General features: G+C 40.4%; 1 protein-coding gene across 1 annotated transcript in view; it reads right to left on the bottom strand.

The window, feature by feature from the left end:
- Positions 1-1227: 1227 nt before the first annotated feature.
- Saxo1 (stabilizer of axonemal microtubules 1) overlaps positions 1228-14142 on the bottom strand; it is a 108443-nt gene continuing 95528 nt past the window's right edge. Inside the window, exon 4 of the mRNA XM_028773383.1 lies at positions 1228-2343. Coding sequence (XP_028629216.1) covers positions 1340-2343 — 1004 coding nt within the window. The 3' untranslated portion in view covers positions 1228-1339. The remainder of the gene's footprint in view (positions 2344-14142) is intronic.

Raw genomic sequence — 14142 nt, 5'->3', positions numbered from 1 at the left:
GCTTGTTCCTTGACTATTTTCATCTACTGTATTGCTAGTTACTCAACCTAGAACTGACCTTAATACTTGCATGTAATTAAAATGGTATAAAAGCAAAAAGGAGGAGGGAGGATGGGATAGGGAATTTGGGGGTGTGGGAAAGGGGGATGACATCTGAAATGTAAATAAATACAATGTCCAATTTAAAAAAAGAAAAGAAAAAAAGCAGGAGACAAAAGAAAGACAGGAAGGTATGTCCATTGTTGGTTGGCATCTTCTGACCATCTAAGGTCTTAGGCCTGGAAAGAAGGCCCACTTGAAATTATCTTTCCTCAATTCTGTCTAATTCAAGTTACTTAACCTTAAAAATAAAAAATTGGTAAAAATAAATAAATAAACAAACAAACAAACAAACTTAGGCCCAGGAAATCTCCAAGGCAGAGCTTGATGCATTGCCTTATCAGGCTTTATCACAGATCTAGTCACAACCATTATTTTAGAATAAGCAGGCTTAGAGTTTTCATAAATCTACACTGCCTAGGGCAATCCATTTTAGGCTCTGAGCATTTAGAAAATCCTACAATTTCTGCTCACCGCTCTGGAGCCAGGTCACACCTTCCTGATTGGCAAGGGTCCCTTTTCTGCCTGTCCTCTCCCTGGAACCAGAGCCTACACACCTGAAGTCTGGCAGGTCCACATAACCATAGAATTCCCACAGGACTTTCTCCTTTCTTTACCCATGACTGACAAGAACCACATCCAATCAGACATCATTATCCTTGCTAGTATGTCATGCAGGAACTGAGTAGACAGATGTCCTATGAAGGAGACCTAGATACAGAAAATCCAAACACAGCCCCAGACTGAGCCCAAGGAACCCCTTTCATTGCTGGGAAGGAATATGGGAAAGTCCCAGGTAAACTACTCTCTGTATAGAAAGCACATGAGAGTGAACAAACAAACCTAAAAATTCAATGCCCCAAAATAAAGTTTATTCTTTGGCACTGCAAACCTGGCAAAGGTTAATGTCATTTCATACAATTATTAAATTAGATCAAGATCCCAGAACTGTCACTGAGATCATCCTTGATTCCATGAATAAAAGGGACCTGAAGGGGTTAGAGAAATAAAGTGGAAGGAGGGATACAGGGGGTTAATCAGCCAATGAGTAGATGTCATTTTCCTTTATTCAAGTGATTCTCAAGTTATTCAAATATCCTGGAATCGATGATGATTTTTTTTCATTCTGAGGTAGGTATTTTAATTTTTTTTTCATTTTGGGAAATTCTTCTTCAATGGATAATTTTTAGTTGTCTGCTTTCAAAGGTATTTTGCAGGTTTTAAAGGGTTTTTTTCAAAGTCAGGCTGACACTTCTAGTTCCTTCTGAACAGGCTTTTCAGCATCGCATATAGAAATAGAGCTGTTCTGCCTAGAACCTGTCTGAGAAATTGACCTATATATCTTGTGCCCCATATTATCCACTTCCTCAAAGATATAACCTGGGGGGTCTAAGTATGATGCTGGACACTTGCCCAAATCCTTGGGAGTAAAGCTAATGGAATAAGTAGTCTGACCCTCTACAGGGATGTTTCTTCGAGGGCCAATCCAGGCAGGTTTGTAGTTTTCAGTTATGATAGGCGGATGAGCCACGTAGCACGTCTTAGTGGTGGTCTGGCAGTCCAAAGGCTCAACAGGCAAGTTCAGGTGGGGAATTGGTTTGATTGGCTTTGTATTCACGGCCGCCCACTGCTTGAAGTCATCCTTCGAGGTGGTGGAGCTTTCAAACCGGCTGCTCTTCTTAATGGAAGGCACAGGTCGGCAAGTGATGGCAGGGCTACCCTTGAGGTGTTTGTAATGGGTCTGCACAGTTGTCAGAAGATCCATCTTCTCCTCAGGAGGGACATACACAACGGGAGCTTTGGCGACTCTCTGGGGCGTTGGCCAAGCTTGGAATTTCTCCTGCACCTCAGTGATGTTTGAGAAAGGTGCATCGTGCGCAGGGAGCTTGGCTGGAGGTTTTGTGCTCTTGGCAGGTGCCCCTAGGAGGCCTCGGTAGGACTCTTTATGGGTGGTCAGGTTCTCAAAGGGGATATCACAGGGTATAAATTTATCTGCCTCTTTAACGTACCGCTTCTCCACAGGGTGGGGCACATAACTCATCTTGTAGTTAGTCAGATCTTCCAAGGGGATATTGTAGAGCTTTGCCTTGGCTGGAGGCTTACAGCTCACAGTAGTCACAAGGCCTTTCATGGTATAGTCATCCTGATGTGTGGTTCTGTTTTCAAACTTGGCAGACTCTGGCCGGTACTTGTGTGGAGGACGAAGAAGCTCCCGTCTTGGCTGGTTCCAGGGTAAATAATCAACTGAAATTAAAGAAGAAGTAATCACTGATCAATCAGGTCCCCTAACTTGCATGTGTTTTAAAGGAGCCTAAAGCCACAAACCAGTTTCTAATGAAAATCTCTGGCCTAACAGAACAAAGTAGATCCCTGCTACTATCTTGTGTATAAGCTTGCTAGTTCAATACCATGGTGCTTGCAGCCTGCTATGCAGAGAGACTGATCTACTGAAGTTCTCCTCATATGCCACAATGCCATGCACAGAGATTTTAGAGAACTAGGGTCTACTGAACCTACTTCAGCAGAAATGTCTGACCCAAAGGCAGCTTTTACCTGTGCAAGGAAGAAGCCATCAGAGTGCATGAAAAGATGCATGTGCTGTGCAGAAACACAGAGAATCACAACCCACCACTGATGATCAACCAGCCAAGCCAACCAGGTCTACCTAGTCAGAGTAACTACTATTACCTCCCCGAAGTGCTCGTGTCTAATCCATAACACCAAATGCACTGGTCCAAGGGACTAGAGACAGACTTGTCACAGCTATCTTGTCCTTAGTTCTTTGCATATTAGCTTTTCTCTTCACAATCCCTAATGAAATACATACTATTAAAATAATTATTTATAAATGCAGAAACAGAAGCACAGAGAAACTCGCACCCTGTTACTCGGTTTCAAATTTAAAAACAAAAGCATGTGTTCAAACCTAGATTCAGAAGCCAAACCCGCTCCACTCTTGAGAACATTATATGCTAGCTAGTTGTACTCAAGTCTTTCCAACATAATCTGACATCTTCCCCATCATCCTTTGTGACAATTATGACTGTCTCTATTTTTCAGATTTCCAAAAGACAATCTCAGAGAAACGTAAGAGCTTGCCCAAAAATTTAAGCCACAGACCTGACTCCACAGCCATGCTTCCAAATGTCCCCAAGTCACAGCAGGACACTATATTTTTTAAATAAAGACTGAAAAAAATAACCAGGGAAAATCTGTAAAGAAAGGCTAACTTCAGAGTGTCTGAAAAATGAAGATCGGCCAGCTGAACCAAGTACACATTTATCTCAAGAGGAACCTCTGTGGTGGGTTAAAATACCTAAAATGAAAGGACTCAGCCCAAAAGAACTGTGCACTGGAGGAGCAGATATAGCATCAGTCAGTTTCTGAAGCCATTTTATCCCAAATCTTCAGGACAGCTCAGAGACTAAAAGGCCAGTTGAGAGCAACAGAACAGTAAGCATCACACACACTGCTTTCCTTTCATAATGCCTGGCTCACAATCAAGGCTGGTATTACTCCATTGTTATAATCAGTTACCAGGGCTAAAGAGTCACAGGAATGATACTAGTGAGCCCTCCAAATCCACAAGTTCTCTTGCAGCCTTGGGACAAGTAGACCAACTGCAGCTTCTCAGGAGCCTTGGACTTATGTAATCAACAGGAGTGAAGCCCACAGGTATAATTTTTTACTGGATATTTTATTTATTTACAATACAGATGTCAGCCCCTTTCCCCATTTCCCCTCCCTAGAACCCCCATCCTATACCCCCTCTTCCTTTATACTTTTATACCATTTTGATTACATGCATGTATTAAGGTCAGTTCTAAGCTGAGGGTATAGCAATACATTAGATCCAAATAGTCGAGGAACAAGAAATACAATAAACACAAATAGTCAAAGAAAAAGCAAGGCATAAACCCAATTACATGAACACTCCCATGATCACTGTTTCTAAAGGCTTGTCAGGATGACCAAAGTATCTGAGCCTACTTCCCTATCCTAGCCCAAGGTCATTTACATGTCTGAGGCCTACTTCCTTGTTCTAGCCTAAAATTTAGATTCTTGTCTGAAATTGCTTCTTTGTTCTAGCTTAATGTCAGATTCCCGCTTGCAGCCTGCTTCCTTGTCCTTTGCCAATGTCATATTCCTGCCAAGCAGCCCATTTCCTTGTCCTTGGCCCATGTCAGCTTCTTGCCAAGCAGTTCCAAAGGCTTTCCACCTCCCCCCCTTTTTTATTTTGTTACCAACACTGAACCTGTCTTGGGTCATTCTGACAAGAATCCCTTCCTTACCAGTCATGGAATATGCATTATTAAAAGCAATGCACTTCTGTCTTAGGTTGGTAAGGCTCTGTGAAGAATCTTACCTGTCCTTGGCTTGCCAGCCTATTAATTTAATAACTCTGTCTGGGGGTCCATTTTCAGGTTCAAGCCATGTACTTTGGCTGCCAACATGTTGATGTTGTTAAAGATAAGCTTTAACACGATAGACAGGAATAAAAGTATTCCCAGGACAAGAAGGGCTAGCCTGATCAAGCTATATATGCCATTCCTAAGGTTTGACCAAAATGAAAATACTAGGCATAATTTTTAACAGCTTTGTAAAGGTACAATTTACATAACAAAGTGAGCCACCTATGAAACCTTTGTAGCACCACACATTTCTGGTTTTTGGATGCTGTTGTTTGGTGGTTTGTTTTTACCACATGCTCATTGTACAGTATGCTGGGTTTCATTGTAACCATTTCATACATGCATATAATTGACCATTGATCCTATTGTACATACCCTGTTATGGTGTGTTATGCTCCAGGGTAGTGGTTCTCCACCTTCCTAATAATATGATTCTGTAATACAGTTCCTTATATTGTGGTGACCCCCCAACCATAAAATTATTCTTAAGTGTAATTTTGTTACTGTTATGAATCATAATGTAAATATCCATGTTTTTCAATGGTCCTAAGTGACCCCTGTGAAAGGATTCTTTGACACCCCCAAAGGGGTTGCAACACAGAGATTGAGAACCTCTGCTCTAGAGGTTTGTGTATGTCCATCTGGTGGTGCTATTTGGTGAGGTTGTGGAAGCTATGAGGTGAAGGACATGATTGGCAAATGGAGAGCACTGGGAATAGGCCTTAAGCATTATATCCAGGCAGGCTTCTGATCCTTTCTCCACTTTCCTGATCTGCAGACATGTGAGGAGGAGAGAATGCAGGGCCAGAGGGCAGACTAGAGGCTGTTTTCCTGAGTGCCAGCAAGAATGAGATTCATAATAAGAAAAAAAAAGAAAACAGACTTTATCACAAAGAGATTCAATCAAGGAAAGGCTTCAAACATTTACAAAAGAATCCAAAGGATACTAAAATAAAAGACAGAACCAAAGCTATACCACCATGCAGAGAAAGAAACCAAAATTACCCTCAGCCCAGCAGTTCCTTCAAGGGAGGGACATGGACTTCAGAAGCCATTTTAAAAAGGTAAACCAGATGAAGCCAAATCAGTTCTGCCCTCTAGAGAAGCTCACAGCCATCAGGAGTCTCAATACAGTTACAAGTATTGATGATACTACAACTCCTCCAGTCAGCAGCAGAAAGAAATTCCATTTTGTCAACTCACATGGTTCAGAGGGCAACTGTGGGCTGAGAGGGGAACCCATTGTGCAAAACTAGCTATCCTGGAGCCCAGGAATATCTACTAGTTAAGAAGCTTGAGTTTGGCCTGCCACAGCCCCTATGTGAGGGAAGGTCCAGAGACAGTTATGGAGAACAGACAAACTGAAGGGCACAAGCCAAGGAAGGGTGGCTCAGGCTAGGAAGCACAAGAGAAAGATAGCCCCTGCCTCAGTGGCCACAAGCAGGCATCATTAACAGAGTTACTCTGAAGTATGATAACTCTGAGCCTGAGAGCAGCAAGTGCATCAAAGTCTAGAGTCACCTATCTGCCTGGGTTTGCTGCTGTAAAGGCCAAGAATTCTTCATTTTCAGGAGTATCCATGGATGCCCAACAACATTCCCTCCTGTAGGAGGCTATCAAAGTTTGAGAAGAATTCAACTTACACCATCACAGTACTGTGGCTGCTTTCTATAATTCCGACACAGCTAGGAGATATCCTTCAACTAATACATTCACCAGGTTGGGGGTGGGGGGCAGGGACGGGGAGAAATTCTGCACAGAGTACACAACTAAGTGTGCAGAGACTCCTCATACACAAAGAAGGAAAACTGTTACTGTAAAGACAAGTCTGACAGACAGACCTGTGTCCTACAGAAATTCAATGCAGTGGTATAAACCAAAGGAAAAACTAAAATTCAAGTTGAAGGAACCACCTCCACCCTCCAGCCTTATCACTATTGTCCCCAGTTCTCAATCCCCAGAAAGAAGATACTCCGACACCTCAACTTATTTTTTTATTCCTATATGCTTAAAGGAATTTGACTGTTGTATTTTTTCAAACTTTATATACATCTCGTTTCATTTCTGCATTTTTTCCCATTCAACAACCTTTTTCTTCATGTTTTTCTTTTTTTTTTTTTCTGCCCCTGGGCTTACTGCTTTTCCCCATCTTTACATTTAGTAGTATTTTTACTTTACCATAATTTGACTTCTTTTTCTCTTTTACTTAAATGGGGAGGGGGCTGTGTATTTTGGCTGTACTGGAATACACTTTGTAAACAAGGCTAGCCTAGAACTCACAGAAATTTACCTGTCTCTGCCTCCCAAGTGCTGAGATTAACATCATGCACCACTACACTTTGTTTTGTTTGTTTTAATTATGTGTACATGTTTGTCTCTATGTTTAAGTCCACCATATGGGCGCAGGAGTCATGGTGGCCCAAAGAGAAAGTTAGACACCTAGGACTAGTATTACAGGTGGTTGTGAGCTGCCATGTGCTTTCAAAGACCAGCAAGCACTCTTAACCACTGAGGTATGAGGCTAGTCCCTGACCATTTTACAACTCTTACATTCCCATTTATTATTCCCCCTCTGATATCTATCTAACTTGAGCTTGGAACTATTTTATTATTGAGAAATCTTTTCATGTTTACCTTTTTTCCTTTCTAATCTCTTGCTGTTTTCTCTTCTCTCTTTTTCTCTTCTCCATTCCTGTCTTCTTGCTGCCTTTTTCTATTCAAGCTTGCTGCTGCTTCTCCCCTCGCTCCATCCTCCGCCCTTACCTCACTCCTTTACTATTCCCACTCCTACCCTGGATAGCTTCTAACTGCATAGCACATACCCCAGCAGCTGCCATCCTCTGCCTATAATCGTTGGAGACACACATGTATTTAAGCATCTGCTTTGCTTCGTTGTTTTTTCTGTCACCATGGTTTGTTTCTTCCTCATTGAGTGGTTCCGAGGCTTAGGCCCCCAAAAGTAGGCTGTACAAGGAGAACTCCACACATCCAGAAGTCATATGAAACCATCAGACATTCGAATCTCAACACAGAAACATAAGAAATATGCAAAAATGATCTAAAATGAATTCTCCAGGTCATATCTCAACTATTTAACTGAAATAAATAAAATTCCAGATAATATTTAAGGCTTTATGATAAAAATTGATCAATGACCTAGAAGAGTATAAACAAGTAGATGATTTCAATTCGACCCTAGATATGAAAAAAAAAAAAGTCATAGTAGAAAAGTCAGCAAAATGGAAGAGGAAAGCAGATGTAGTGAAGAAAATGTCAGCAACACAGAAGAAAATTCAGCAAGAAAGTTGAGATTCTTTTTTTTAAAGGAAATATTGGAAATGAAAACTCAGTGAATTAAAGAACGCAGAGGAAAATTGTTACCGACTGACTCGACCAAGTGAAAGAAACAATATAATATTTGGAGAACAAAGTATTCACTGACATAACAATAAGGATACTGGAGAGGTCAGTAACTCTGTGCTTAAGAGTGCTTACTGCTCTTGCAGAGAACTAGAGTTCAGTCCCCAGCACCTGTGTCATGCAGCTCACAACCACCACCTGTAACTATCTCCAGAGGCACCAATTCCCTCTTCTGGCTTCCATGGGCAACCACACATAGAGAGAGACTTACACCTATATAAGTAAAAATAAATCTTTCTATAATCAAATAAATGTCAATAATGACAAATAAACAAATCAGCATGAGCACAATGTCTGAGACCTCTGAGATAGGATCATGAGAACAAACCTAAGAATCCATATGATAGAAGAAGCCAAACACTTTAGTGCTAAGGAATACACAAACCATTCAGTGAAATTACAGCAAAAACATTCCAAACTTTGGAGTGGTGTGTATTCAAAAAACAGAGACATCTAAAACCCCAATAGAACTATATTCCCCAAGCCTGGAAGCACATAGGGAGGAACCAATGGCTCCAGCTGTATATGCAGGGGAGGATGGTCTTGTTGGGCAATAGATGGGAGAGGAGATCCTTGGTCCCATGAAGGCTGGATGACCCAGTGTGGGGGAATTTGAGGGTGGGGAGGTGGGAGTGGGTAGGTAGGTGAGAGTATATCCTCATAGAAGCAGGAGGAGGAAGGATGGGATAGGGGGTTCCTGGGTGGGAGGGAAATGAGGAAAGGGGATAACATCTGAAATGTAAACAAAATATCCAATAAAAAAAACTCAAAAAAAAAGAACTGTATCCCCAAGACATTATATAGTCAAAAAACAAAAATCAAAGCAAAGAAACAATATTAGTAGGAGAAGAACACCCACTCACAAAGGTGGAAACATAAGAATAGCATCAGCTCTTTGGTCAGCAAAGCTCAAAGCTAGCAATCTTCTAAGCATGGACTGATACACTTCAACCCCTGAAAGTAAGAAACAGTCAACCAGGTATACTATAAACAGGAAAATTATCTTTTAGAATTTGTTAAAGAATAAGGCTTCTTCAAAATAAACAAAAATTAAAGAGAGTTCACAGCCAACACTGCAGAAAAGTTAAAAGAACACTTACTACATATTGAGGGAATAAATAAATACAGTCACAATCATGGATCACAGAATAAAACAAATTTCATAAGATAAATGACTTATAAAGGTAGAAAGAAGTCTAACATGTCTGACATAATAAACCAGCATCCCCTGACACTAATGCAGAACAGAGTCAAGAAAAAAATCCAAGCAACTAGAAAAACAATCAACAAAACTGTGAAAATTAGCCAGGCATGGTGTTACCAATCTGGTGCCAATACTTCGGAGGTGTAGGCAAGACAATCAGGAGTTCAAGGTTATCCTTTGCTATGTAACAAGTTCAAAGCAAGCCTAAGCTACAGGAGCTATTTTCAAAAAGAAATTATATATATCACACAAAGAAAAGAAAGAAAGAAGAAAGGGACAGAGACAGAAAGAGAGAGAGAGAGAGAGAGAGAGAGAGAGAGAGAGAGAGAGAGAGAAAGGAAGGAAGGAAGGAAGGAAGGAAGGAAGGAAGGAAGGAAGGAAGGAAGGAAGGAAGGAAGGAAAGAAGGAAGGAAGAAAGAAAGAAAGAAGAAAAACTCACCAAGAGGTAGTAAACATTTCTCAATAATTTTAGATATAAGTGGTCTCAACTACCAGATTAGAAAAGTAAATACATCTGGTCTGGGCCCAAGCACAGAGCAGATCCCGGGCGGCAGCTCTGTACCCAACTTCACAAAACCCAGAGGAAGAGGGCCTCCCAGGAGCTCTAACCTAGGCAGTATCTCAGATAATGGGTCTGGCAAAAAAAAAAAAAGTTTATTTATTTCAAATTATTTTCAAAAGTTTCTAGGAGATACTAATTGGCTGAGATTTTATTTTAAGCTCTCCACAAAAGAATTTAAGTCTCTGCTTAATATTCTCAAGAGAGACATAGATCCTAATTTCCCTCAACAATTAATTGGCAAAAGAGGAGTAATTTTACAAAAAGTAGAAGAAGCTATCATTAATCAATATATTATATGGTCTGATTAGTTGTTGGCTGTTCTATAACGGTCTTTGATGAAAGAGATTATTAATATAGATTTATGTTTCTTTAAATCGTCTTCATGACTCTCTAAGTGTGGAAGGAGCGGCTACTGGAGCTTCTGCCCTGATTTTACAAGAACTCTGAAAAATTGGCTTTAAAAACAAAAGAGGGGGAATGGTGCCCCCTGAGAAGGAGTCCCCCAAAATACTCTCCATCATGCCTTGCTCACTTTTAACTCTCTAAAATGAAAGCTCATGGCAAATCTGCTGCTGACTGCCTCTGGCATCACTGAGACCAACAAAAACTATACCACAGCTATGTGGAAGGGCCCTCTTACCCTTAAAGGGAATGAATGACCTGGACCCAGTTCTCTTATGGGGCCGAGGATTGATATGCCTGTTTGATACCACAGAAGGCACAGATAAATGGCTGCCAAAAAGATTAATGAAATAAATAGATACCCCCACAAAGCCAGGCCCAACCATAAATAAGATGAATAACAATTGACATCCAGGGAAGAGAAATCTCCCTGAGAATTCCCTTCTTTTTCCTTTCCAGGTAAAAATGAATCACCCATGATGTCTGCTGTTAGAAGTTCTAATCTAGATGCTGGGCTCCAAACTGATACTACTCAGATCTTAGATGGGCCATTGACAAGGACATCAAGCAGCTAGAGACTGACATCACTAATCTGAAGACATCCCTCATTTCACTGTCTCAAGAGACCTCCAAAAATTGCAAAGGACTTTATTGGACTTGATTTACTCTTTTACAATAGAAAAGACTGTGTACAGCTCTTGGCTGTGTACAGCCCTTAAAGAAGAATGTTGCCTTTACATAGACAAGACAAGGATAAAGAGAGCATGAAAAAGATCAGAGAAGGCCCTGAGAAAAATCAGAGAGAGAAAGAGATGAGAGCTGGTACAAGAGTTGGTTTTCAACCTCTCCATGGTTGTCAATCTTACTTCCTCCCATCTTGGGACCATTAATTGGGTTATTTTTGCTTACTTCTTTTGGTCCCTGGCCCTTAAATAGGCTGACTAACTTTATGAAACAACATAGATAATTTGGTAGCAAAATCTATTCAGATACATTATCATAAGTTAGCTATGGAGGACCACAAGACTCAAGATGAGGTTGTTACTCTATCCAGGGTGTTCCCAAAACCCATCTCCACCCAACCTAAAAGAGGGGACTTCCACCCCTAGACCAAGCAGAGAGGGGCCACCCAGAACCCCCTCTGACTGGCGATCTGAATTCTTGCTTAGGCTGCGAGGCTAAGCACTGCAAGGGAATATAAATAAAAGTTAAAAATATCTCTCTGGATTCCCTGAGGGACAAGCCTAACTGCATAGGGGTTGATGTCAAAAGTATCCCCTCTCAAGGAAAAAGACATCAGGATGGGAATGGCCCTCACGCCTCACTGGACAACAACAGGGGGACGGGAGCCATTACAAGGTCCCCTTCAATTACTGGAGGTCAGGCCTCTATCCCCACCTTCGCAAGATTAGAATCGCCACAGCCCTTCTATACTTAGAGAAGGGAGGAGATGTCAGGGGCAGCCCTGCTTATACACTGAAGGCCTAAAATCAGCAATAGGCCTAAAATCAGCAATAGGCCTGTCATACATGTATGCTACCACAAAGTCTTGGGTCTCTGTGGAAAAACATTGAAACAGATAGCTATAAGCTATTGTAAACAGGCAGCTTGTGTGGAAATTTACCAGCCTGCTTAGTCATAGACCTTGTAAATAGGTAGCCTTGGCCGATAGTAGCAACTTAGATAAGGACAAGTGAATCATAGGCAGAGTCATAGTGACCTGTCCCCTGAACCTTCACCCAGCTGATACCCTGTTCTGAAAGATATCTGTACTCCCCCTGAACACCCATGCTCCGATGTCATCCGCTTCCCCATGTCCTGCCTTTTTGTGTTTATAACCCCTGTGTGAATAAGTAAAAATTATGATTTGATTTAAAAAAATAAATAGACAAACCAGTAAAAAAAAAGAATTAATAAATTAATTAATGAGGAAAAAAAGAAAAGTAAATACAACTTTCTATTGTCTTCAAGAAGCATGTCTTATAGATAAAGATACAGAGACCAAAAATCAAAGGATGAAAATCAGTCTATGGAGCAAACCTCAACCCAAAAGCAAGCTGGTGTAGTTATTCTGTTATCTGATAAAATTACCACAGCTCAAAATTAGATGATATTAAAAGACCACTTCATGTTAATCAGGGGGGAAATTCATAAAAAGATATAGAAATTTATGGCAAAACCAGCATGGTGCTTGTCCAAACCCACAACTGCCAACCAATAAAATACAATAGAAGACCCAAGAATAAATGCACAATTACAGCCACGCCATTTTTGACAAAGCTTTCAAAACCACACATTGGAGAAAAGGGAGTCCTTTTGACAAATGCTGCTAGAAAAACCAGATTTCCATATGCAGAAGAATGGAATTAATCTGCGTCTCTCACCCGACACAAAAATCAAAAACCTTAATCTTTGAAAACTGTTAACAGAAAGCATAAACAAAACACCTTAACATGAAGGCAGGAAGAACAAGGGTGTCCTAACCAGCACCTCAATGGCATGGAAAATAACTCTATTGATTGCCTAAGGGAATTATATAAACTAAAAAGCTTCCAAGCAACAGAGGAAACAATCACCAGGGTAAAGTAATAACCTAAAGAGTAAAACGTATATGCACGCGCACACACGCGCGCACACGCGCGCACACACACACAGACACACACACAAATTCATTATTGACTACAGATCATAAAGGAGATTATACTCAGTATACATAAAGAACTGCAAAATAATTAAAACTTAAGTAAATCATCTAGTCAATAAATTGATCAATGAACTGAATAGAAGGTTTGCAAAGGAAGAAATAAAATGGTCAATGATATTTTTAAAGTGTTAACATCCTTAGCTATTATCAAAATGCAAATTCAAACTTTTAAGATTCCACATCACCACAGGCAGAATAGCTATTATCAAGAAAACAAATGGCAAATGCTGGCAAGAGGTAGGAGAATAGGAACCTCTGTTGATTACTGGTGGGAATGTTAAGTTTGTGCAGCCAGTCTGGAAGTCAAGATGGAGGTTTCTCAAAAAACTGAAGATGGAACTACTTATGAACCGTGTACACCACTTTGGGGTATAAAACCATCATGATGGATTGTACGCTCAAATCTTCTATAAGTTGTTTTGTCAGGCATTCAGTCACAGCTGAAAATGAGCGTATTTATCCTCGTGTTTTCAAAGTTTTTGGTATTCTTATAAGGTCTCCCATCAATTTTGAAAATCTTTCTATGAGAGAGAGATTACAGAAAGACAATCTTTTGCATATGAATATTCAATTTTCCCAACATAATTTGTTTAAAAGCTCTCTTTTCTAGGATACATTTTTTCTTTGTACTTTTGTTGAAAAGCAAGTGTCTAGAGGTGCTTAGATTCATTTCTGGGTATTCATCTCTACCGCATTGGTCAATGCGTCTACTTTTATGCCTAGACAATGTTGGATTCTGCTCTGCTGCTATAGTGTGATAGATATCAGGTACTGAGATGCTTGCTGCTTTATTCTTTTGTTTAGGACTGTTTCGGCTATCCAAGGTATTCTGCATTTCCACACCCATTCCAGAAGTTCTTTTTCAAGTTCTGAGAAGAAGGTCACAGGTATTTTGGTATGGTGGCCATTTTAGCAATGTGAATTCCACTGATTCAAGACTATGGGAAGCCCTTCCACCTCACAGATGCTCTTCAGTTTCCTCAATGTTTTACAGATTTCTCTGTAAAGGTCTCTCTCTGCTCATTGGTTAGGTTTATTTTATTCTTTCTAAGGCTTTTGTAAATGGGACTATTTTCCTGATTTCTTTTTCACCAGGTTTATTGTGGGTGTATTAAAAAGACACAATTTCTTTAGTGTTTATTTTGTATTCTACTACTTTGTGGAACATTCTGGGCCTAAAAGTATTTTGTTTAAATCTTTAAGATATTCAAATGACAGAATCCTAACATCTGCAAATAGGTATAGTTTTACTTTTTTCTGATTTGCATTCTGGGTCTTTTGGGGGGTTTTGGGTTTTTGGTTTTGGTGGTGGTGGTGGTTGGTGGTAGTTTTGGTGGTG

This window comes from Grammomys surdaster, unplaced genomic scaffold (assembly GCF_004785775.1).
Source record: "Grammomys surdaster isolate TR1022 unplaced genomic scaffold, NIH_TR_1.0 225, whole genome shotgun sequence".
NCBI lineage: Eukaryota > Metazoa > Chordata > Mammalia > Rodentia > Muridae > Grammomys > Grammomys surdaster.
The sequence above is the reverse complement of the archived record's forward strand: the minus strand, read 5'-3'. Positions and strand labels throughout refer to the sequence as shown.